Genomic DNA, 26,267 nt, shown 5'->3' with positions numbered 1-26,267 from the left:
TTTAATTTGTAAAATAACATACAGGAAAAGTAATATGAAGGTAGGTCGGCACTGCAGCATATTTTATAAGATTATGATGAAAATAAAAAGGAACATAATCATAGCAAGTCATTACCAGACTACTATTTATTAATGTTTTAAAGCTTTAGGTATAGTAAGTATCGAATGCAGAGTAAAGAACAAATATGGTTCCTTCCCCCTTCCCTGATTCCACCAGCAATTTGCAAAGAATCAAGAGGCTGGTTGACGGTTGAACACCTCTATATTTCTATAGCACTTTTGCAGAAGGCCTTATAGTATGTTATCAAAACCACCTGTCACCCCTTGTTAAAAATGCTCTATGTTTTAAAAATTGTAATTAAAAATTTAATCCTATTAATATCATTGCTTCATTTTTTTTTGTAACTAGACTGAAATTTCAGCACCAGAATTTTCTAGTTGTCTTCTAAGTCTCTTCCACTATGAAGGAAGGCCTGTCACTCATCCTGCATAGGGATAGGGAGGAATTCCTTTGACCCCCAGGCCAGTTATCTGTTAAAAAAAGAAAAGAGAGAAACTCTGATACAAGGTAATTCACAAGTATTCTCCAAAAACATTTTTATGATCCACAATAATATATTTAGCCACCTATTATCCTTGTTTTGTTTCCTATAATAAAAAGGAACTATTTGATTAGGTATTTATGGTCCAACCCAATTATTCACATAGATAATAATTCAACTAGCAACCATTTACAACTAGGATTGAAAACTGAATTTATTTCTATCTTCTTCCCATCTGTTAAGAAAGGGGTTTGCGCCAGATGATTTCTACATTTCTTTTCAGCTCAAGAGATCTATAACTCTTATCAGTGTTTATTTCACTGCCAAAAAAAGTTAAGAACCTGAAAATATTCTTGCAACATCAAAACAATCAACTAATCTTATAAATGTGTTTCAAACACTGGTTTTCCAAGCCTATTCTACTGATTTATAGAATTTCAAACACCACTGAAGCAAAAAAATATTTTAAAGCACTGTACAAAGTGGGCTAAACACATTGTCCTGGACTTCAGGTCTAGAAAATCTCAATAAAATGTTTTTAAGTCTAGCATGATGAGCTTAAATGCCAAATACAATTGTATTTGGGAAGTATGAAAAAGCACCAATCATTCAGTTACTTAACCGAAGATCTCCCACCTCACCCTCAAAATAAAAGATATAGCCAGATCACCTTGAAAATTCCACCAGCTTCAGGTTGCTGCAGTAGACCCTCGGGGTCCATCCCATCCCGGGCACTGGTCACATACATTTCAGAGTAATCCTTCCCTCCGAAGCAGCATGAGGTTGTTTTAACAACAGGCAACTTCACAGTTCGGAGTCTTTTCCCTAGGTCACCAAATATTTCATTTAAGTCTAGCTCTAGCAAATTTCCACCCGCACAACTTTTCGGGACCCCTTGTGGAGCAATAGGAAAGTTCAAAGAAGATTTGGAGGTCAGACTTTGCCCAGGTATTTCACCTACCTTCCCTGACAATTTCTTCTGGGCAAAAAAGATTTACCTCTACAGGAAAAAGAGTTCTGACTATAACATTTTGGGCTATATCTTTGGCCTTTATTTCCAAAATCATCCAATTGAGACCTTTGAATATATCTCTATATAACTTTATTAGTAATGAAATTTCTCTGGCCCCTAGTGTCTGGTGTTTTCCAGACATGGCGGGTTTTTTCCATTCTGCTGTGGGCCTACCTGTCTCAGGATCCAAACGGATCACTCTTCCTCCATTGTAACAGGCCACCCAGAGCTTCCCCTCAACATCAATACACATTCCATCAGGGATTTGTTCTTCTTTCTCCAGCTTGTAAACACTTCTGCGGTTGGCTATGGTTAAAAAAACAAACAAACAGACAAACCAACCACACACACACACCCCAAAACCACAGGCCACTCAATACTGAGCATCAAACAATGAGCAATCAAGTTGATTATAAATACTGATCGCTTCTGCTTATCCAGTGTCTGGCAAATGGGTACCACAGGCGGGATGATTCAGGAGGATTCCTAACTCTAAAAATGTCTAAAAACATGAGTGGGCACCCCTCAACAAAGGATTTGTACTGTAGGATTTGGGGTGGATTCATTCCCTTTAGTTTGGGTACAGACATAGCTACCTAAGCTTTCAGAGGAGGAGAGAAAAAAGAAAGCAGAATTCTTAATAAAATAACAAAAGATATTTTTGAGGGACCTGAACTGAAGCCCTGCATGCCCACCTCAGACACACTTCTGTCTGTGGTTAGACCTTTGCTGTTTTACTTCCAAAAAAATGCCTACTTTGGGGAATTCCCTGGTGGTACAGTGGTTAGGACTCCACGCTCTCACAGCCAAGGGCCCAGGTTTGAGCTGCCAACAGTTCACGCACAAAAACTAACAAGGTGTATGAGTTCTGTTTCTGCCCAACTAAATGCTCCAAAATCATCTAAATATTAGAAGAGCTTGTTTCTGAAAAGAGGGGTATTCTGAAACCAACTGGCCGGCCTTAAAGGGAATCATAATATACAAAAAACAAGCATCAAAATCCAGAGGAACATTACACTACAAAATCCAGGTCATTACAGTAATCAGATTGAGGTATAAGGGGAAAATGTTAAAACCATGTGTAAGTAAAGTGGGTAAAAACAGTCATGAAAAAGAGCACTACATATTTCAAAGCAAAACATCTGTGCTGGAATATTTAGCCTCTGATTAAATCTACATGAGACTCATGATTTTTTTCAAGTCATTTTTATGATTGGTTTTGCTCTTGTGGTCTGGCACCTTTCATGAAAGTTTCAAGCACTCCTTTTTAAATTCTTTCCAATAATTCCTTCCCTCCCAATTTCCAACTATGGCTCATTTAGATCCGTTGGTGGAGTTGAACAATCTGCAACTACTTTTTTTACTTTTCCATTATGAAAGGTTGTTAATTTGTCTTTAAGCACTTGCCTATAGTTAACTAAAGTACAAATAAGAAATATCAACCCCAAACTCTAATTTTCTGTTCTTTTGTCCCATTCTGCTGTATACTATTTGCCTTTAAGCACCAGCTGGTAGAACAGGATCCGTTTTACAGTGAGCCTCTTTCTAGTGATGGTTGTGAGAAAAAGGATTAAGGATCTAGCCATATTATGCAAACTGTGGCCATATTTAGTTGTGCTGAGAGCCATGGCTTGACTGGCAGCAGAGTCAAGTCTGTGTAATCATTACAATATTGGAATCATAACATTAGGCATTCCTTTTTTGAAAAGTAAGGACCTTTTCAAATGGGTTAAGGGCGAGGCAGCCTGCTAGTCATATGCATATGAAAAAAATACCAGCAATATTAAGAAAAATAATGAAAAAGTACATACAGATCTTCCCTGTTTGCATGTCATAGTCAAAAGCATCCACCGAGTAGGACAGGCTATCGATGTAATAGAAGATTTTGTGGTCCAGAGACCAATCCAAACCATTGGAGATGTCCACCTGGTCAAAGTACTTTTCCACATGGTGGTCAGGAAAGAGGGAGTACAGGGACCCTTGGTGCCGCTCCAGAACTGCTGGAGCTGTTTCCTCAGCCATGGTACCTACAAAACCCAAAGAGTATGGAGCTCAGCTGCACAGCATCCCGCCCACGCACTGCACCATCTTCTCTCACCAGGACTCCTTCCCTGTGATGAAATCAAGGAAATTATTATACAATCCCAATCTGGGTCCTATGGGTTTTTTTTTTTTAATGACAACTACCTTGCTTATAATGCAAATTAAAACTACCTTGAGAGGTTCTGGTTCCAGACATCTGCACCAACCTCATTTTCTCGCACTGAGCACAACTCTAAGACCTGGACAAAATGCATGGCGTAGCTATTTGACAACTCTGCAATGTGAATTATCAGGCGGCTCAGAGAAGAACACAGAATTTGAAGTATCACCTAATTGGTGGCGAGTTCTTGAGCTCTCCATTTTATCCTCTAGTATGTCCTGGCCTGAACTCAACCCAGCTTGAAACTTGGAAGTGAGCACCATGGTGCAGGCAGAAAGAGGTCCGAGAGAAACCTCTAGATCTGGCGCAAGGAGCAGAAAACACTCCTACGGCTCAGAGAGAGAGTGGAAGAAACCCCCTGCTTATTTTCTCCTCCTTTTTCTCCATTTTCTCATGCACCAGCCCCCAGGCAATTCTGCAGTGAGGGTAGCAAAGGCAGAGAGAGGTCAGCAACAGGAAACTACAGGAATCAAAACTCTGAGGGAAGGCAACATTCCTCTGCATTTAGTGAAGCTGCAGGGACAAAAGGGCAGATCAAACACCGTTGCTTTCATGTTCTCTCTCTCTCTCTCCCCTCCTGCCACTTGGCCCTGGAGGCAGAACAGTCATAGAAGTGGGTGGTTTCTGACTGGAGGAATGAAAAGAAGCTACAGGAAGCTGGAAAGTACTAGAAGAGGGATGATGCTCAGGAATGCAACCCCATAAAGTTGTTTGTGATCTGCTGGGCTCATCTGTTTGTACATGCATGGATCTGATTCTAATTAGCATGCTAAAGATTTGGAGAATGGAGCTAATGGATAGAACTCCTTCTAGGTCTCAGACTGACCACTGAGTGGCACACCTAATGGCACCTAATAGAAAGTAGGAACTTGTGGAAAATGGAACTTGTGATCTGAACCTAAACATACAGATTGCTTACTGAAACGAATATATCAACATTCTCCATAGGATTTAAACAAGACCCAGCATCTCATAAGGTAATAGTCAAAATGTCCAGGATACAATCCAAAGTTACTTGGCAACACAAAGAAGCATGAAAATCTCAAGTCGTATAGGAAAACGAATCAAGAGGCAGACAGTGAGATGGCACAGTTGTTGGAATTACTTGACAAAGACTAAAGCAATTCTTATAAAAATGCTCAAATGAACGATCTGCAAAGTCTTAAAACAAAACTCAAAATAGCAGCAAAGGAGGAGAAATATAAAGAATCCCCAAGTGAAAATTTTATAACTGAAAAATAAAATTAATGAAATAAAAAACCCACTGGATGGACTCAATAGCAGAATAGAGATGACAGAGGAAAGAGTCAGTGTATCTGATGCTAGATCAAGAAATTATCCAATCTGAACAACAGAGAGAAAAAAAGACTGAAAAAAAATAGAGTGTTAGGGACCTGTGGGACAACAACAAAAGAGCTAACATATGTGTCACTAGATTCCTAGAGAAGAGGACAAAGAATACAGGGCCAAAAAATATTTGAAGAAGTAATGGCTCAAAACTCTCCAAGTTTGGTGAAAAGCATAAGACTATATATTTGAGAAGCTGAGCAAACCCCAAACAGGATAAGCCCAAAGAAACCTATACCCAGACACATCATAATCAAATTTCTAAAAACTTAAGTTAAATAGGAACTTCCCTGGCAGTCCAGTGGTTGGGACTCCATGCTTCCAATGCAGGGGGCATGGGTTTGATCCCTGGTCAGGGAACTAGGATGCCACATCCCATGTGGCATGGCAAAAAAAAAAGAACAAACAAAAACCCAAAAAAAACAAACAACCAAACTTAAGTTAGATAGAAATCCTTAAGATTAATGAAAGAAAAATGACATACATACAACATATAGGAGAATAATGATTTCAATGACTGTTGATTTTTCATGAGAAACTGTGGAGGTCAGAAGAAAGTGATACATTTTTAATTTGTTGAAAGAAAAATAATGTGTCAACCTAGAATTTTATATCAAGTGAAAATATCCTTAAAGAATGAAGGTGAAATAAAGACATTCTCCTGTGAAGTAAAACTAAGAGAATTTATAGCCAGCAGACTTGTTCTAAAAGAATTGCTAAAGGAAATTCTTCAGACAGAAGGGAAGTACCAAAAGAAACAACAGGAATGAAGAAAGAGCAATAGAAATAGCACGTATATGAGTAAATATAATAGACTATTCTTCCTTTTAGTTCCTTAAAATATTTCTGATGATCGAAAGCAAAAATTACATTTTCTGATGGGATTTTAAATCTATGTATATAAAGACAACTATGACATAAATGGGTGATTGTCAATTGAAGTGGTAAAATATTGGTTCTAGACAGACTGTTAAAAGTTAACTATACATTTGTAATCCATTCAGGAGCCCTTAAAAAACTATACAGAGAGATATAGTGAAAAATCACAATAAGTAAATTAAAATTGCATTCTAAAAAATATTCAAATAACCTAAAAGAAGGCAGGAAAGGGGAAACAGAGTAACAAAAAATACAGAGGGAAAGAAGAGAAAACAAATAATAAAATGGTGGATCTAACTCAAAGCATATCAATAATTACATTAAATGTAAATAATCTAAACACATCAATTAAGATAATGTCAGAATAAACTTTTTGAAAATAGAACTATATGCTGTCTATAAGAAACTCACTTCAAATATAAGAGACATAGGTAGCTTAAAAGTAAAAGGATGGGAAAAGACCTATCCTATGCAAATATTAATTTAAAAAAACTGTACAGGCTATGTTAGTATCAGACAAGATATACTTAGAGCAAAGAAAACTACCAGGGATAAATAGGAGTAACTACATATTGTGAAAATAGTCACTTCACTAAGGAGACATAATAATCCTAGATGTGCATGTGCTTAACAACAGACCTTCAAAATACACAAGGCAAAAGTCAGAACTGAAAGGAGAAACACACAGATCCATAATTCCGGTCGGAGATGTCAGCATCCCTTTCTCCGTAATAGACTCAAGTAGATAGAAAATCAGCAAAGAAATAGAAGAACTGAATACCATTAACCAAACTGGACTTAAGTGACATTTATAGAGAACACTCCATTCAACAACAGCAGAATACACATTCTTCTCATGTGCCCATGGAATATGCACTTAGACTTGAGTGTGATCTCAGAGGATAGAGCAGAATTTAACATAATGAAGAAATTGGAAAGCTCATTTACTATAACATGCTCTATCTGAAAGAAGAGTGAGTTAGAGGAAAATGGACTGAAACTGGGAAGCCTGAACAGCAAGCCAGACCTCCCTCCTTGTTTTTTTGCTATAGGGCAGTTGGGTTTGTTTCTATTATTTCTATTCCACCCCCACCCACCCCCTTCCCCCACTATCTGCCTCACAAAAGGAGATGCCTGGAACATGAATGTGGATCCCCCACTGCTTAGAAAGGGCTCTTCCTTAGTGGGAAAGAAACTGGAGCCCTGGTTTATCATTATCTAGTAGTGAGCCCAGACAGGTGAGACCTTGGGTGTTGGGACACCTTCAGGGTACTACCCACCACTAAGAGACCCCCATCCAGACTATCAGATGACCCCACCCTTTTCTGGGCCAGGGACAGCTCTCAACACCTGCTGAAATCTATAAACTCTCTCTAGAAAAAGTTTCTCAGGTGCTTCTGACAGATGCACATGACCAGTATGTATGCACACTGATGCCTACCATTTTAAGGGGTCTCCAGAGGGCAAAGGTTAAGAATTGGGGACTCCAGGCTAAGAACTCAGGCCTCTGAGGGCATTTTAATTTTGTCTCACCAAGTCCACAGAGCTGTAAACTTCTAGCCATAAGGGAGAGAGAAAATCAACTTCAACAGGAGGTAGAGTATCCAATCATATTTCTTCATCCTGCAGAAATTACTGGCAGAAGGGCTTCCAATGGATTCTCATCTTTAATCTTTCAACCTGTCCTGGACTAGATCTATGGTTGTGTAAAGTCCAGGAAGATGGGAAACAATCCACACCACCTGCTCAGATCTTACTTACCTTCCATGTTGAAAGTGAATGGAGGAACTTCCCTGGAAGTCCAGTGGCTAAGACTCCATGCTCCCAATGCAGGGGCCCCGGTTTGATCCCTGCTCAGGGAACTAGATCCCACATGCATGCCACAACTAAGAGTTCACATGCTGCAACTAAAAGATCCCGCATGCCACAACTAAAGATCCTGCATGCCGCAACAAAGACCCAGCACAGTGAAAGAAAGAAGGAGATAGAAAGAGAAAGGAAGAAAGAAAGAAAGGAAGAAAGAAAGAAAGAGAATGGAGCCAGGACAGCATGGCTGATGATGTGAGGGGAAGAGTGGGGAGGTGGAAACAGCAGGGATTTAGAATCAACTTTGGCTAACTATAGGGTTGTTAGGATGGGAGCTAAATGAGAACTAAATGTGAAATGCATTATTTAATTTCAAACTTAGAGTTAAAATTCATTTAAATCTGTATATAACTCATTCTGCAGCCATCATAATAAAGATGGCTTCAAGTGAGAATCATCAAGGAATGTAAAAGCTAAGGAAGATATTTTGATGAGGACCAGGATATTTGCTTGGACTTAAAGTATCTCCCCATGTTGTAGCCAGCCTCTAAGTTGACCCATAATGATCCCTGCCTCCCAGTATTCACACCCTTGTCTAGTCCCCTCCATAATTTTGTGACCAATAGCTCATGGCAGAAGTGATGCTATGTCACTTCTGAGATTGGTTATAATAGGACTGTAGCTTCCATCTTGGGCTTTCTCTCTTTCTCTCTCTCTCTGCCTCTCATCACTGGCTCTGGGGGAGGCCATGCCCCGGGCAGTCCTATGGAGAGGCCCACGCAGTAAGGAAATGAAGCCTCCTGCCAACTGCCTGCCATGTAAGTCAGATTTGAAGCAGATCCTCCAGGCCGCTTCAGAGACTCCAGCTCCCTCCAAGGCTGTAGCCCCAGCCAACAGCTTGACTGCAACTTCAGGACATAGCCTTGAACCATGCAGCCAAGCCAGACCCAGGTTCTTGACCTTCAGAAACTATGTGAGATAATATATGTTTGTTATTTTAAGCCACTAAATTTCAGGGTAATTTGTAACACAGCAATAGATCACTAACAGACCCCACAAACTGCTTATAAATTGCAATTTAAAAATAGTAGCTACGTAGTAGAGAAATCTAAGACCTCAACTGGGTGATCAAAACTGACATCACCAATGAGGGACAGATGGTATCCAGACGGGATACCCCGAGAAGGACAGAACAGCACCTATGCAGTGATTCCAGCCATGAATATATAGCATCAATCTAATCACAAGGAAACATTAGACGCAAAAACATGAGGAAAGTTCTGTTAAAAAAGAGGGGAGTTGGGCGAGATTGTAGTCTTCAAAAATGGCAATGTCGAGACGCTGGCAGAGCTCACGCCAAGGAGTACTTCCCAGAACTTCTGCTGCCAGTGTCCTTGTCCCCACGGTGAGCCACAGCCACCCCCTGCCTCTGCAGGAGAACCTCCAACACTAGCAGATACATCAGAAATACATCTACACGTGGATCAACTCCTACAGAACACCTACTGAACGCTGGCAGAAGACCTCAGACCTCCCCAAAGGCAAGAAACTCCCCACGTACCTGGGTAGGGAAAAAGAAAAAAGATAAAAACAGAGACAAAATGATAGGGACGGGACCTGCACCAGTGGGAGGGAGCTGTGAAGGAGGAAAGGTTTTCACACAGTAGGAAGCCCCCTCACGGGCCGAGACTGCGGGTGGCGGAGCGGAAAGCTTTGGAGCTGGAGGAGAGCGCAGCCACAGGGGTGCGGAGGGCAAAGCGGGGAGATTCCCGCACAGAGGATCGGTGCCGACCGGCACTCACCAGCCCGAGAGGCTTGTCGGCTCACCCGCCAGAGCGGGCGGGGCTGGGAGCTGAGGCTCGGGCTTCGGTCAGAGCACAGGGAGAGGACTGGGGTTGGCGGCGTGAACACAGCCTGCAGGGGGTTAGTGCACCACAGCTAGCCGGGATGGAGTCCGGGGAAAAATCTGGAGCTGCCGAAGAGGCAAGAGACTTTTTCTTCCCTCTTTGTTTCCTGGTGCGCGAGGAGAGGGGATTAAGAGCGCTGCTTAAAGGAGCTCCAGAGACGAGCGTGAGCCGCGGCTAAAAGCATGGACCCCAGAGACGGGCATGAGACGCCAAGGCTGCTGCTGCCGCCAGCAAGAAGCCTGTGTGTGAGCACAGGTCACTATCCACACCCCCCTTCTGGGGAGCCTGTGCAGCCCGCCACTACCAGGTTCCCGGGATCCAGGAACAACTTCCTCAGGAGAACGCATGGCGCGCCTCTGGCGGGTGCAACGTCACGCTGGCCTCACGCTGGCCTCTGCCGCCGCAGGCCCGCCCCGCACTCCGTGACCCTCCCTCCCCCCCGGCCTGAGTGAGCCAGAGCCCCCGAATCAGCGGCTCCTTTAACCACATCCTGTCTGAGCGAAGAACAGATGCCCTCCGGCGACCTACACGCAGAGGCGGGGCCAAATCCAAAGCTGAGCCCCTGTGAGCTGTGAGAACAAAGAGAAGGGGAAATCTCTCCCAGCAGCCTCAGGAGCAGCGGATTAAAGCTCCACAATCAACTTGATGTACCTGCATCTGTGGAATACATGAATAGACAACGAATCATCCCAAATTGAGGAGGTGGACTTTGAGAGCAAGACTTATAATTTTTTCCCCTTTTCCTCTTTTTGTGAGTGTGTATGTGTATACTTCTGTGTGAGATTTTGTCTGTATAGCTTTGCTTCCACCATTTGTCCCAGGGTTCTATCTGTCCGTTTTTTTTCTTAATAATTATTTTTTATTTTAATAACTTTATTATATTTTATCTTACTTTATTTTACTTTATCTTCCTTCTTTCTTTCTTTTTTCCTTCCTTCCCTCCTTCCTTGCTCCCTCCCTCCCTCCTTTCTTTCTTTCTTTCTACTACTACTAATTCTTTCTTTCTACTTTTTCTCCCTTTTATTCTGAGCCGTGTGGATGAAAGGCTCTTGGTGCTCCAGCCAGGAGTCAGTGCTGTGCCTCTGAGGTGGGAGAGCCAACTTCAGGACACTGGTCCACAAGAGACCTCCCAGCTCCACATAATATTAAATGGCGAAAATCTCCCAGAGATCTCCATCTCAACACCAGCATCCAGCTTCACTCAACGACCAGCAAGCTACAGTGCTGGACACCCTATGCCAAACAAATAGCAAGACAGGAACACTAACCCACCCATTAGCAGAGAGGCTGCCTAAACTCATAATAAGTCCACAGACACCCCAAAACACACCACCAGACGTGGACCTGCCCACCAGAAACACAAGATCCAGCCTCATCCACCAGAACACAGGCACTGGTCCCCTCCACCAGGAAGCCTACACAACACACTGAACCAACCTTAGTCACTGGGGACAGACACCAAAAACAACGGGAACTACGAACCTGCAGCCTGCAAAAAGGAGACCCCAAACAAAGTAAGATAAACAAAATGAGAACACAGAAAAACACACAGCAGATGAAGGAGCAAGATAAAAACCCACCAGACCTAACAAATGAAGAGGAAATAGGCAGTCTACCTGAAAAAGAATTCAGAATAATGATAGTAAAGATGATCCAAAATCTTGGAAATAGAATAGACAAAATGCAAGAAACATTTAACAAGGAACTAGAAGAACTAAAGATGACACAAACAACGATGAACAACACAATAAATGAAATGAAAAATACTCTAGATGGGATCAATAACAGAATAACTGAGGCAGAAGAACGGATAATTGACCTGGGAGATAAAATAGTGGAAATAACTACTGCAGAGCAGAATAAAGAAAAAAGAATGAAAAGAACTGAGGACAGTCTCAGAGACCTCTGGGACAACATTAAACACACCAACATTCGAATTATAGGGGTTGCAGAAGAAGAAGAGAAAAAGAAAGGGACTGAGAAAATATTTGAAGAGATTATAGTTGAAAATTTCCCTGATATGGGAAAGGAAATAGTTAATCAAATCCAGGAAGCACAGAGAGTCCCATACAGGATAAATCCAAGGAGAAATACTCCAAGACACATATTAATCAAACTGTCAAAAATTAAATACAAAGAAAGCATATTAAAAGGAGCAAGGGAAAAACAACAAATAACACACAAGGGAATCCCCATAAGGTTAACAGCTGATCTTTCAGCAGAAACTCTGCAAACCAGAAGGGACTGGCAGGACATATTTAAAGTGATGAAGGACAAAAACCTGCAACCAAGATTACTCTACCCAGCAAGGATCTCATTCAGATTTGATGGAGAAATTAAAACCTTTACAGACAAGCAAAAGCTGAGAGAGTTTAGCACCACCAAACCAGCTTTAGAACAAATGCTAAAGGAACTTCTCTAGGCAAGAAACACAAGAGAAGGAAAAGACCTACAATAACGAACTCAAAACAATTTAGAAAATGGGAATAGGAACATACATATCGATAATTACCTTAAATGTAAATGGACTAAATGCTCCCACGAAAAGATACAGATTGGCTGAATGGATAGAAAAACAAGACCCATATATATGCTGTCTGCAAGAGACCCACTTCAGACCTAGAGACACATACAGACTGAAAGTAAGGGGATGGAAAAAGATATTCCATGCAAATGGAAACCAAAAGAAAGCTGGAGGAGCAATTCTCATATCAGACAAAATAGACTTTAAAATAAAAGACTGTTAGAAGAGACAAAGAAGGACACTACATAATGATCAAGGGATCGATCCAAGAAGAAGATATAACAATTGTAAATATTTATGCACCCAACATAGGAGCACCTCAATACATAAGGCAAATACTAACAGCCATAAAAGGGGAAATCGACAGTAACACATTCATAGTAGGGGACTTTAACACCCCACTTTCACCAATGGACAGATCATCCAAAATGAAAATAAATAAGGAAACACAAGCTTTAAATGATACATTAAACAAGATGGACTTAATTGATATTTATAGGACATTCCATCCAAAAACAACAGAATACACATTTTTCTCAAGTGCTCATGCAACATTCTCCAGGATAGAGCATATCTTGGGTCACAAATCAAGCCTTGGTAAATTTAAGAAAATTGAAATTGTATCAAGTATGTTTTCCGACCACAATGCTATGAGACTAGATATCAATTACAGGAAAAATCTGTAAAAAATACAAACACATGGAGGCTAAACAATACACTACTTAATAATGAAGTGATCACTGAAGAAATCAAAGAGGAAATCAAAAAATACCTAGAAACAAATGACAATGGAGACACGATGACCCAAAACCTATGGGATGCAGCAAAAGCAGTTTTAACAGGGAAGTTTATAGCAATACAATCCTACCTTAAGAAACAGGAAACATCTTGAATAAACAACCTAACCTTGCACCTAAAGCAATTAGAGAAAGAAGAACAAGAGAACCCCAAAGTTAGCAGAAGGAAAGAAATCATAAAAATCAGATCAGAAATAAATGAAAAAGAAATGAAGGAAACGATAGCAAAGATCAATAAAACTAAAAGTTGGTTCTTTGAGAAGATAAACAAAATTGATAAACCATTATCCAGACTCATCAAGAAAAAAAGGGAGAAGACTCAAATCAATAGAATTAGAAATGAAAAAGGAGAAGTAACAACTGACACTGCAGAAATAACAAAAGATCATGAGAGATTATTACAAGCAACTCTATGCCAATAAAATGGACAACCTGGAAGAAATTGACAAATTCTTAGAAATGCACAACCTGCCAAGACTGAATCAGGAAGAAATAGAAAATATGAACAGACCAATCACAAGCAATGAAATTGAAACTGTGATTAAAAATCTTCCAACAAACGAAAGCCCAGGACCAGATGGCTTCACAGGCGAATTCTGTCAAACATTTAGAGAAGACCTAACACCTATCCTTCTCAAACTCTTCCAAAATACAGCAGAGGGAGGAACACTCCCAAACTCATTCTACAAGGCCACCATCACCTTGATACCAAAACCAGACAAGGATGTCACAAAGAAAGAATACTACAGGCCAATATCACTGATGAACATAGATGCAAAAATCCTTAACAAAATACTAGCAAACAGAATCCAACAGCACATTAAAAGGATCATACACCATGATCAAGTGGGGTTTATTCCAGGAATGCAAGGGTTCTTCAATATACGCAAATCAATCAATGTGATAAACCATATTAACAAATTGAAGGAGGAAACCATATGATCATCTCAATAGATGCAGAGAAAGCTTTCGACAAAGTTCAACACCCATTTATGATAAAAACGCTGCAGAAAGTAGGCATAGAGGGAACTTTCCTCAACATAATAAAGGCCATATATGACAAACCCACAGCCAACATCATCCTCAATGGTGAAAAACTGAAAGCATTTCCACTAAGATCAGGAACAAGACAAGGTTGCCTACTCTCACCACTCTTATTCAACATAGTTTTGGAAGTTTTAGCCACAGCAATCAGAGAAGAAAAGGCAATAAAAGGAATCCAAATCGGAAAAGAAGAAGTAAAGCTGTCACTGTTTGCAGATGACATGATACTGTACATAGAGAATCCTAAAGATGCTACCAGAAAATGACTAGAGCTAATCAATGAATTTGGTAAAGTTGCAGGATACAAAATTAATGCACAGAAATCTCTGGCATTCGTATACACTAATGATGAAAAATCTGAAAGTGAAATCAAGAAAACACTCCCATTTACCATTGCAACAAAAAGAGTAAAATATCTAGGAACAAACCTACCTAAGGAGACAAAAGACCTATATGCAGAAAATTATAAGACACTGATGAAAGAAATTAAAGGTGATACAAATAGATGGAGAGATATACCATGTTCTTGGATTGGAAGTATCAAGACTGTGAAAATGACTCTACTACCCAAAGCAATCTACAGATTCAATGCAATCCCTATCAAACTACCACTGGCATTTTTCACAGAACTAGAACAAAAAATTTCACAATTTGTATGGAAACACAAAAGACCCCAAATAGCCAAAGCAATCTTGAGAACGAAAAGCGGAGCTGAAGGAATCAGGCTCTCTAACTTCAGACTATACTACAAAGCTACAGTAATCAAGACAGTATGGTACTGGCACAAAAACAGAAAGACAGATCAATGGAACAGGATAGAAAGCCCAGAGATAAACCCAGGCACATATGGTCCCCTTATCATTGATAAATGAGGCAGGAATGTACAGTGGAGAAAGGACAGCCTCTTCAATAAGTGGTGCTGGGAAGACTGGACAGGTATATGTAAAAGTATGAGATTAGATCACTCCCTAACACCATATACAAAAATAAGCTCAAAATGGATTAAAGACCTAAATGTAAGGCCAGAAACTATCAAACTCTTAGAGGAAAACATAGGCAGAACACTCTATGACATAAATCACAGCAAGATCCTTTCTGACCCACCTCCTAGAGAAATGGAAATAAAAACAAACATAAACAAATGGGACCTAATGAAACTTCAAAGCTTTTGCACAGCAAAGGAAACCATAAACAAGACCAAAAGACAGCCCTCAGAATGGGAGAAAATATTTGCAAATGAAGCAACTCACAAAGGATTAATTTCTAAAATTTACAAGCAGCTCATGCAGTTTAACAACAAAAAAACAAACAACCCAATCCAAAAATGGTCAGAAGACCTAAATAGACATTTCTCCAAAGAATATATAGAGACTGCCAACAAACACATGAAAGAATGCTCAACATCATTAATCATTAGGGAAATGCAAATCAAAACTACAATGAGATATCATCTCACACCAGTCAGAATGGCCATCATCACAAAACCTAGAAACAATAAATGCTGGAGAGGGTGTGGAGAAAAGGGAACACTCTTGCACTGCTGGTGGGAATCTGAATTGGTACAGCCACTATGGAGAACAGTATGGAGGTTCCTTAAAAAACTACAAATAGAACTACCATATGACCCAGCAATCCCACTACTGGGCATATACCCTGAGAAAACCATAATTCAAAAAGAGTCATGAACCAAAGTGTTCATTGCAGCTCAATTACAATAGCCCGGAGATGGAATCAACCTAAGTGCCCATCATCAGATGAATGGATAAAGAAGATGTGGCACATATATACAATGGAATATTACTCAGCCATAAAAAGAAACGAAATTGAGCTATTTGTAATGAGGTGGATAGACCTAGAGTCTGTCATACAGAGCGAAGTAAGTCAGAAAAAGACAAATACCATATGCTAACACTTATATATGGAATTTAAGGGGAAAAAATGCTATGAAGAACCCAGAGGTAAGACAGGAATAAAGACACAGACCTACTGGGGAATGGACTTGAGGCTATGGGGAGGGGGAAGGGTAAGCTGTGACAAAGCGAGAGAGAGGCATGGACATATATACACTACCAAACATAAGGTAGATAGCTAGTGGGAAGCAGCCGCATAGCACAGGGATATCAGCTCAGTGCTTTGTGACCGCCTGGAGGGGTGGGATAGGGAGGGTGGGAGGGAGGGAGATGCAAGAGGGAAGAGATATGGGAACATATGTATAACTGATTCACTTTGTTATAAAGCAGAAACTAACACACCATTGTAAAGCAATTATACCCCAATAAAGATGTTAAAAAAAAACTCATTTAAACTACAAAAATACAATACAAATTTTAGTCTGCTAGAGACAACAGTTGAAAGGGATATCTATGAAGTGTTTCTCATGGGATTTTTTTTTTTTTTTGGATACAAGTGACTTAAGTAATAATGAAAGAAGAACCCCAGACCCGTTATGAACACTTATTTTACTACTGCAGCTGTGAGGCTTTTGTAAGTCACATTCTGGTCTTCCCCAAAGCTCAGTAAGTAGGTGCTAAAGGTAAATCATACCGGCAAAGTATCTCCCAGCGGGATCCACCTTCCCGTCATTGAATCGATTGTTTTTCTTGTCTTTATCTACCGTGGCCAAGACAACTGCTGATTGATCTTCCCAGTTCAAAGCACAGAACTTTGTTCCAACTGTGGCGACATAGCCTCCTGACTGGCAAAGGGCCACAGAGCTGACTGGGGCATCTGCAGAGGTAAAAGCAGCAGTCAGGGGGCAGCCAGTAGTCACACTGTGTCCATCACACCACCCGGCATCTCTAAGAGGTTGCAGCTCTTTTGACAAGGGGAGTGCTCCCTCCTCTCTGTTGAACAGTGAAGGTTACATAACCCAGTATATTCGTTGACCATGAACTCCGTGTGCTGTTCCGGGCAGCATGGATGTAAACATGAATGAAACCCAACTCCTCTGGAAGCTCCGAGTCTAGCAGGAGAAGCAGAGAAGTCAAATCACAGCAGCCACCATACACTGGGGCAGATGCCACAGCAAGTTCAGAGGAGAGGTTCCTAAGGGGGTGGTGTGTAAACCAGGGCAGTTGTCACAGAGCAAGCAATGCTCAGTTTGCCTGATCTTCAGGAAATGCAGGGACACAAACTGTGTTTAGTTCCAGCAACTGGGTTTTGTGACATCTCTCTCTCCCTCAAGTACAGGGCTTGTCTTTTTTTTTTTTTTTAAAATTAGGACTTGTCTTGTTAAAGGTACCCTGTTTTGTATGTATTTAATTGAAAATTGCTTCTTAAATCCTTTTTGGAAGTAAGCATGATTAAAAAATAATAGAGGGACTTCCCTGGTGGCACAGTGGATAAGACTCTGCGCTCCCAATGCAGGGGCCCGGGTTCGTTCCCTGGTCAGGGAAGTAGATCCCACATGCATACCGCAACTAAGGAGCCCACGTGCTGTGACTAAGGAGCCGGCAAGCCACAACTAGGGAGCCCGCCTGCAGCAACTAAGACCCGACACAACCAAATAAATAAAAATAAATAGTAAAAGAAATGTAGATGCAATGATTTAAAAAATCACGTCTTCCTTATACTACTATATTTTGTATATTTAAATTTTAGGTTTTCTGGGTTTAACATTTTTCCACATATAAGGAAACTTTTTTTTAAGTGGAGAGATGGATTACCATGGTGAGTACTCACAGGAAACAAATTGACAGACTTTATTGTGAAAACATTTCCTAAGCATCTATTCAGTGCAAGACGCTTGGTGCCCCGTGCGGAAGTTGATTGGAGCCGTGGAGGGTCCCAGGGAATGTGCAAGACACTAGTAGGAGCGTCATATCCTCATCAGGGATCCCAACCTGTGGCCTGAGGCTTCTGTTAGCTTTTAAGCTGCTGTGGACACCACAAGCCCTTCCCAGGGTTTGTGGGGGGGTTGTTTGTTTTGTTTTTGTTTTGAAGATTAGGGGTAGGAATATATCCCTAATGTGTGCATATTGGGAAAGAGAGACTAGGGAAGGTGATGGGTCCCTCCCCCAAGTCTGATCACAGTGGGTCACAGTCATTTTGCCTCGAGCCACAGTCATGTCCGTGAGTGAATTAAAAGCTGTTCCCTCTCATCTAAGAAAAAAAGGTCCCCAGTTCTGGGTTGAGTGTGTCCTGAGGTCACAGGAATTCCTGGTATCTCTTTCCCAGGAACACAATAATGAAAAGAAGAAACTTCTTTATCTCTAGTCAAGCCCATATCCTTGGGCCATAAAATGTGATAAACCCCTCCATGGGAAATCACAGGGCCATTAACAGAATCATACTCCAATGCACTCGAAATTCCTTTGTGAATCCTGTTTTGAACAGTGAACAGAAAGCCCCGGTTAATGCTTTCTAAGTCCAAAAGCTCCTCTTTGCACAAAGAGGGGATATATCTGTTGTTATTATTATTATTTTGTTTTTCAAATTAAGGCCTTGGCCTGACCCAAGGTAGATAACCTTTGCTGTGCCACAAACCGGGTCTCCAACTTTCACGGCTGTTAACTGAAGGTATGAAGGAAAGATCCTACCGTGACTCACCATCCAAAACATAATGGGGAATGTTGCCCGGCACCCGCAGGGGAAGAGGAAAGTATTGACCATCCAGATTTTACTCCTGGGTCAAAGTGGGGGACACAGAAAGGATGACAATCCAACAGTTTTCAAGCATATTCAGTACGCTTTAACAAGAAGGTTCCGGAGGAATGACACATTAGGTGACCGCGCCTCCCCAGGGAAGAGAAGGCTGTCTGGGCAGATCCAAGCCCATCCTTCATCCTTACCCACGGTCACTTGCTGCACTTCCTTGCTGAGCGAATCCCACCGGCAAACCTTTTTTGCAGGAATATCTACGAAGAGCAGAGAGTTGGATGCCTCCTCCCAGACTGGAGACTCACCGCAGCGCCAGTTCTCCCGCAAAACACACTCAATCTTAGCGGAAGACATTGTCATGGGAGAGATTTACTGAAGACAACAGAGATAAAGTGAAATGTCATTGCATGGAGCAAATTCAGCAAAACACCTAAGACGCTGGTAAGATCCCAATACAGATTGAGTTTTTAAAATCAGAACTGGAAAAGCTGGACACACTTTCCCCAGATCAGAACAAAATACGCAATGTGGCAGGAGGAGACAGATAAAAATGAAGAAAGAGCTGATAGGCCATAACACAAGACATCTTCAATCAACTTACCGGTGCTTTTTTTTTTTTTTCAAGGTTTCTCTTAAAAAGAGAGAGAGAAAAAGCAACACTCCAACATCCACACCTTGGCGCTAGTGACCCCCAGAGAGAGCTGGCTGCTTCTACAAGGCAAGGCTGCCTTTATGCCAGCACCCAAGCCCCCAAGGCGGGTCAGGGGGTGGGAAACTACCTCATTGGTGGCCCTCTGAGCATCCTTCTCCTGCTGCCCTTCCCATCCGTTGCATGGTGTTGATTTCCTTCTCTAACGGCCCAAAGGCCAATCTTCCTGCTCTGCACTTTTCTGAACTGCATTTTTCGAAATGCAGTTCATCAGTGATAATACACTAAAGTAGAAATAACATCCATATTCTTTTTTTAATTTAAGTATAGTTGATTTACAATGTTGTGTTAATTACTGCTGTACAGCAAAGTGATTCAGTTTATATATATATATATATATATATATATATATATACATTCTTTTTTTAATATATTCTTTTCCATTATGGTTTTTCATAAGATGTTGAATATAGTTCCCTGTGCTATACAGTAGGACCTTGTTGTTTATCCATCTTATATATAAAAGCTTACATCTGCTAATCCCAACCTCCCACTCCATCCCTCCCCCAGCCCCCTGTCCCTTGGCAACCACCAGTCTGTTCTCTATAACATCCATTTTCAAATTCAGACAATGGAAAGGGGGGAGAAAAGGACATTGTTGGGGCACCACTGTAGGAAATGACAGCCCCTCAGCTATTTCTTGCTGCCTAGGAAGGCACCATGCCAGTTTGGCAAGGAGTCTTGAACTCCATAGGCAGGAACATTCTATGCTGGGACTTTAGGCCAGAGGCTGTGACCAGCGAACAGGTAGAAGAAAAAGAAAAATAATCAGAAAAGAAAAAATCCTTACTTAAGAAACCCACGTGGGAGAGGAAAGACAGACAACTTTCAAGAGCATTCTCTCTTTCCCAGACTGTGTCCTGATGGTGATCAAAACTGCCTGCATCTTCACCCTTCTCCTTGACAATTACCTGATTTGAAGTCACTGGTCCCACACATGGATGGGCAAATTAATGGTAGGGGAAAATAATCTTTGGTTTAATATTACCTTCGATAAATCGCTTTTTTTTTTTTTAAGAAACACAGCTCAAATCGTCCTCAAATGCTGCCTGCCAGCGCTGTAGCATTTGCAGTCCTCACTGGCTGTTAAAAATTGGCAGAGGTTCTAAAGGCCTTCCTGCTGTCAATCTGAGATAAGGCCCAAGATCAGACGCAGGACTTTTGCAATCGCAACTTTTAACCCCACGCTCCGTGGTGCAAGCCGGGGGGAGGGGGTGTCTGGCAAATGTCCCTTTTCTGCTCGGGCCACCTGTGCGGGCGCGGGCCCGGTACCGGCTGGCGGCGCAGCCGCGGCCTAGGGTGCCGCGGGGAAGCTGAAGGTTGTGCCCGCCTCCTCCCCAGCCCCGGCCGGCCGAGTGGGGCGCGGGTCCCCGGGTGGCAGAGGGGGTCGGTCTCCTTTCAGCCGCGCGGGTTTGGGGGTGGGGCTGGCTGTCGCCAGATGTCCCCTCTCCAGGGAGGGGGCGGGGAGGCCGGCCTGAGCAGGACACTCACCAGCCTGATGACTTGCAGGTGGCTCAGAGGTCAGGTGGCAGAGCAGGGCCCGCGGTGGAGAGTCACCCGGCCGGAGCTGTGGGTGGGAACCGATTCCCTCCACGCCTTCCCTCCTCCTCGGCAGGAAGAATCCAGCAAAGCCCGCTGGGGCAGGGAGGTGGGATAGAGGCTTGGAGTCCAGTGAACCTAAGCTTTGGAGTTTGGACGGATAGCTAAACGTAATCTCTGACTTAACCAAAAAATGTTATCCAAATGCCTCACCGAGAGATTGGGTCGAGGGTCCGGTTAAACACAAACAGGTTCTAAAGGAAAGTTCAAACAGTTAAACAAATCCTATTTTCCTAGTGGAGAAGAGTCAGCTGGAGGCCAACTATTGCAAAACGTTTTTGGTGGGGCAAGAGGAGAGGATTTATTTGATGCTTAGTGAAATAAGTCAGACAGAGAAAGAGAAATCCTGTGTAATATCACTTATAGATGGAATCTAAAAAATACAACAAACTAATGAATATAACACAAAGAAGCAGACTCACAGACACAGAGAACAAACTAGTGGTTACCAGTGGGGAGAGGGAAGGGGGGAGGGGCAAGGTAGAGGTAGGGGAGTAAGAGGCACAAACTACTATGTATAAAATAAATAAGATACAAGGAAATATTGTACAGCACAGGGACTATAGCCAATATTTTATAATAACTATAAGTGGAATATAAACTTTAAAAATTGTGAATCACTATGCTGTACATCTGAAACGTACATCAACTATACCTCAATAAAAAAAAAAATCCTGTGGAATAAATATTCCTAAACTGCACTCAGTTTCACATTCTCCATTGAGAGCCTAAATGCATTCCTGGCTCTGACACCTGACCATCCATACTTTCTCTAAATAACCCTCAAGTTTAAAACATTAAAAAATAAAATTAAGGGAGGGAGGCAAACAGAATGGTGGCTGCTCCTGAGGGATGCAAGTCAGGTATTAACTGTGAAGGGGAGTTGAGGGAATTTTCTGGGGTGATGGAGCTGTTCTGTAACCTGATGGAGGCGTGAGTTGCACAGGTGTATGTACTGTCAAAAACCATCCAGTGCCACGCTTGAGATTTATGCATTTTATTGTACGTGTTGAATCCAAGGTCAGTGTTACCTCATTATTTATATCTCTCAATCAAGTGTCCCATTCTTTGCCATCTGCACTATCAAATCGCACTCAAATCACAATCATTGTGGCATTCTAATTTCCTTTAATTCACTAAGGAGGAAGAACCAGAAATCAATACCTAAAGGCACAGGCAGGAGATGGCTGGAGCAATCTCAGTTCAGTTTACGGTCAGTACTTAGAATAACTGGTGTTTATGACCTCAATTATTTCGCCTTCACACCGGGAGGTACTTAAGACAACTACTCTCCCATGTCCCCATTTACGTGTGGGAAGGAAGTCTACAAAGTGAGGAACCTCCGAAAGCCACACATCCAGCTGGGAAAAATCTGGCAAAGAGCCCAAACCATCGGTAGAAAAGTAAGAACTTGAAGGACATTTTCTTGGGTGAGGCAAAGACTGGGACTGCGATCTCCAGATGTTGGGGTTCTCTTGTGCCTTCTTCTTATCTCGTGGCTTCCTCTAACTCCTCAATGCTGATGACTCCTCCAAATATATCTCAGCTCAGATCTTTCCCCTAAACTACAGTCCTGTAGCTCAAACCCTCTACTTAACAGCACCACTGAGCTGTCCAAACTCAATCCCATTACTCTCCACAAACTGCGTGAGCACTCTGTCTTGGTGACTGGGACCATGGTCCAGCCAATGGACTGTGTAAGAAGCCCAGACACCTCACTAGACTTCTCTTATTCCCTACCTCAAGTCCAGTTAGTCACCAGATCATAAATATTGTCCCTTTGATGTCCTTCCAGCTACGTTGGCACTGCCCTAATTCATTCAGGCCTTCCCCATTTCTTGCCCAAATTGTTGTCATCTTCTTGGAGGTCTTGTCTCACCTTTGGATCTGCTGCCAAGATGGCCTGCTGGACCATGAGTCCTATAGAGCAGGGGATGCATCTTATTTACCCTCTCCTTCCCAGGTCCCACCACAGTACTGACACATAGAGCTTGTTCAACTACATGCATTTTTTTTTGTTTTGTAGGGAAGGGGTAACTATATTTTGAAAAAATTTCAGTCTTACAGAAAAGTTGCAGGAATAATATAAAGAATTCATGACTACCCTTCATCTAGATACCCCAAATGTTAACAGTTTACCACATTTGCTTTATCCTTCTCTCATTTACATATATATATATATATATATATATTTATGAACAGTTTGAGAGTTAGTTACAGACATGGTGCTCCTTTACCTTTAAATACTGTGGTGTGCATTTCCTGAAGACATTCTCTTATATAACCACAGTACAGTTATCAAGATCAGGGAATTTTTTTTTTTTTTGGCCACACCACGTGGCTTGTGGCAATCTTAGTTCCCCGAACAGGGATTGAACCCGGGCTCACAGTCGCAGTGAAAGCATAGAGTCCTAACCACTGGACCACCAGGGAATTCCCAAGATCAGGCAATTAACATCCATACAGTATTATCTAGCTGAGTCTCATCAGTTGTCCCACTAATGTTCTTTCTAGCAAAAGAAAAAAAGTATTTCGTTCCCAATTCCAATCCAGGGTAAAGCATTGTGTTTAGCTGTGTTTAGTCTCCTTTAACCTGGAACAGCACCTCAGCCTTTTTTTCTTTTATGACATTGATATTTTTGGAGTTCAATGTGCAGAATGTTCCTTAATTTGGGATTATTTGCTTTTTCCTCATGGTTAATTCAATTTATGCCTTTTTGGCGATACAATAAAAGTGATGCTGTATCCATCTTAACATCTGGAGGTAAATGATTTGTTAACTTTGATAACAGTATGTGGTTATTGAACTTTATAAAATACAATCTAATCCTACCACCCTTCAATGGACCTAAAAGCATATAAGGCCCTGCAGACTTGCTGGTAGTCCCTTCTTGACCTCAGTCATGGTCTAGCTGTATAGTCTCTCTGCTTCTTGCCTTTGAACTTTCTATTTTCTGCCTAGACACGTTTTTCCTCCCACTAAATCCAACCCCTACCTCTGTACTGGGCTAACTCCTACCTAAGATTCACCCTAGTGTCCCCTCTACCAGGAAGCCTTCACTGAAACCCCTGGCTCTGACATGTCACTTGTACAGCACCCTGTCTTTACATTTTATTATAATACTCATCACACTGCCTGAGAACTGTTGGTTTGTCTGTCTCTCCTGCTACATTATGAGCTCTTAGAGGGTAAGTCCTGGATCTTTTATTATAATTCCCTTCATTCATTAATTTCTTCATCCAGTCACACAAATCTGGGTTCATTGATTCCTTGCCATGAAGGAGAACATATACACCATGCGATGTCTCGGTAAGAAGGTGTTAGATTCTATTATGGGATGTGGCCTTGTGTTAGACGATTTGAGGGGAGAGTCCAAGGATTGGAGGCTGTCAGAAAGTGGGTGTGATTCTATGATTGGGTATCTTAATCCTTATCTAGAAAGGTGAGGCGAAGGGAGTGATTGATAAAGAAGCAGCACCCATTCATATGAGCTAGAAGAGGGTGATGTTTAGTCATTTGGGGAATTTGGACAATGCTTATTAGTCTAGTTTTTGTCTTGATCTATTACAGTCATAGAGTGGCCTTGTCTGATGTTTGGAATCTGTGAAATTGGTCATGTCCATCGGGAGAGCACCAAGGCCTTGCTGTGAGTGCCAGACCAGCTCCTGGATGTCAGGGCCTGCATTTCTTTCTCATTCCCCCCCTTTCATCCAAGGTCAGATGAGGTCAGGCCACAGGACATGAATTTATATATTCTAATCATCACCATTGCTGAGATATTGCTGATCTGGAGGTGGCACCGAGAAAATTGTCTGCAGGAGGACTTGGGCAAGTCTCTCCTGCTCCTTTTGTTGCAGGATGAGGTGTTGAATCTTCTGATGTGACAAGGGCTGCACAGTGGCATTTACGACTCTGGACAGGATCCATCGGCCAAAAGCACCACAGGCAGTTACCAGAAACAAGATGATGATTCAGCCTTGTAATAGACTCTGGACACAGGGGCCTAGATGACCCAACCCAGGCCATGGAAATATGTCCCATGTTTCAGCTGGTCTCTTGTAGAGAGCCAGGTGCCTTTTTCTTTTAGCCTCATCAGAAATTGTTCTACTTGACCTGCAGTATTTATATAAGTGCAGCAAGAGGTATTGCTAAAGCTAACTCGCTCCTCGGATTGCTCGTGACAGCCTGGCTAAAGAATTTAGACTTTTTGGGGGTGGGGAAGCCTTCTAGAGTAGAAGTTGTGTCATTTATGGCATCTGTTAGGGTCTGAGACAGGTTTGGGGCCACCTTTTCACCACTGTGGGAACCGCAGCTCACAGAGAATGCAGGAGGAGCCAGTTATCTCTCTGGGAGTTGTCCTGATTCTGCTGTGCTGCCCTCTTCTTCTTTTTTTTTTTTTTTTTTGCGGTACGCGGGCCTCTCACTGTTGTGGCCTCTCCCGTTGCGGCCTCTCCCGTTGCGGAGCACAGGCTCTGGACGCGCAGGCCCCGCGGCCATGGCTCACGGGTCGAGCCGCTCCGCGGCATGTGGGATCCTCCCAGACCGGGGCACAAACCCGTGTCCCCTGCATCAGCAGGCGGACTCTCAACCACTGCGCCACCAGGGAAGCCCCTGCCCTCTTCTTTTCATGAAAATTTGATCCTCTGGAAGAGAGGTAGTTTTAAATATCTGAAAGTCTCTAACAATTACCCCAAATATATTGGATAAGTTAGTGTGTGGTAGGTTGGTGTAAGTCTGATGTCCACCTCAGAAATGGTATCCCAATGGAGCACAGACTTTATTGGGAGTATAAGTATCATTTTGCATGAGCTAATTATATGTCCCTTGAAATGCGCAGATAACGCGAGTGGAGGTAAACAGTTCCCAAAAAGAGTGTCTCTGAAGAGAACAAATGTTTGTAGGGAATTCCCTGCGGTCAAGTGGTGAGGACTCCAATCTTCCACTGCTGGGGTCCCGGGTTCGATCCCTGGTCGGGGAACTAAGATCCTGCAATCTGTGTGGTGCGGTCAAATTAAAAAAAAATGTTTGTAGCTAATATTAGTTCTCATTCCTTACGGGCTACGTTTTGCTGATAGGGTTGTAGTAACCTCAGTAGAAGCATTTTGTTGATGTGAGGTCAATTTTTATGTGACTGAAGCTTGGGATTAATGATGTGGGGGAAACTTAAGAACCAGAAGGGGCCTATAAAAGGAAACGTACCTTCTCAGAGGTGTTTAAAAGAAAAAAGATTAAATTTTTGTCAGCAAACAGTTAAATTCAGAGCAGTAGCTATGGTCTGAGAAAAACCCATCAGAACAT

At 42.1% G+C, this 26,267-nt stretch overlaps 1 protein-coding gene across 1 annotated transcript; it reads right to left on the bottom strand.

Moving 5' to 3' along the window:
• Window positions 1-109: 109 nt before the first annotated feature.
• RGN (regucalcin) lies at window positions 110-21,116 on the bottom strand. The gene is made up of 7 exons (XM_033409651.2): window positions 20,861-21,116; window positions 18,852-19,032; window positions 16,606-16,788; window positions 3,366-3,581; window positions 1,729-1,860; window positions 1,213-1,367; window positions 110-531 (listed from the first exon to the last, which is right to left on the bottom strand). Exons 2-7 carry the CDS (start codon window positions 19,018-19,020, stop codon window positions 481-483), a joined length of 906 nt encoding a protein of 301 aa, XP_033265542.1. The 5' UTR covers window positions 19,021-19,032; window positions 20,861-21,116; the 3' UTR covers window positions 110-480.
• Between the last annotated feature and the right edge of the window lie 5,151 nt (window positions 21,117-26,267).

The sequence above is a fragment of the Orcinus orca genome, chromosome X (assembly GCF_937001465.1).
Source record: "Orcinus orca chromosome X, mOrcOrc1.1, whole genome shotgun sequence".
NCBI classification, from domain to species: domain Eukaryota; kingdom Metazoa; phylum Chordata; class Mammalia; order Artiodactyla; family Delphinidae; genus Orcinus; species Orcinus orca.
This window is presented reverse-complemented; position numbering and strand designations above follow the sequence as displayed.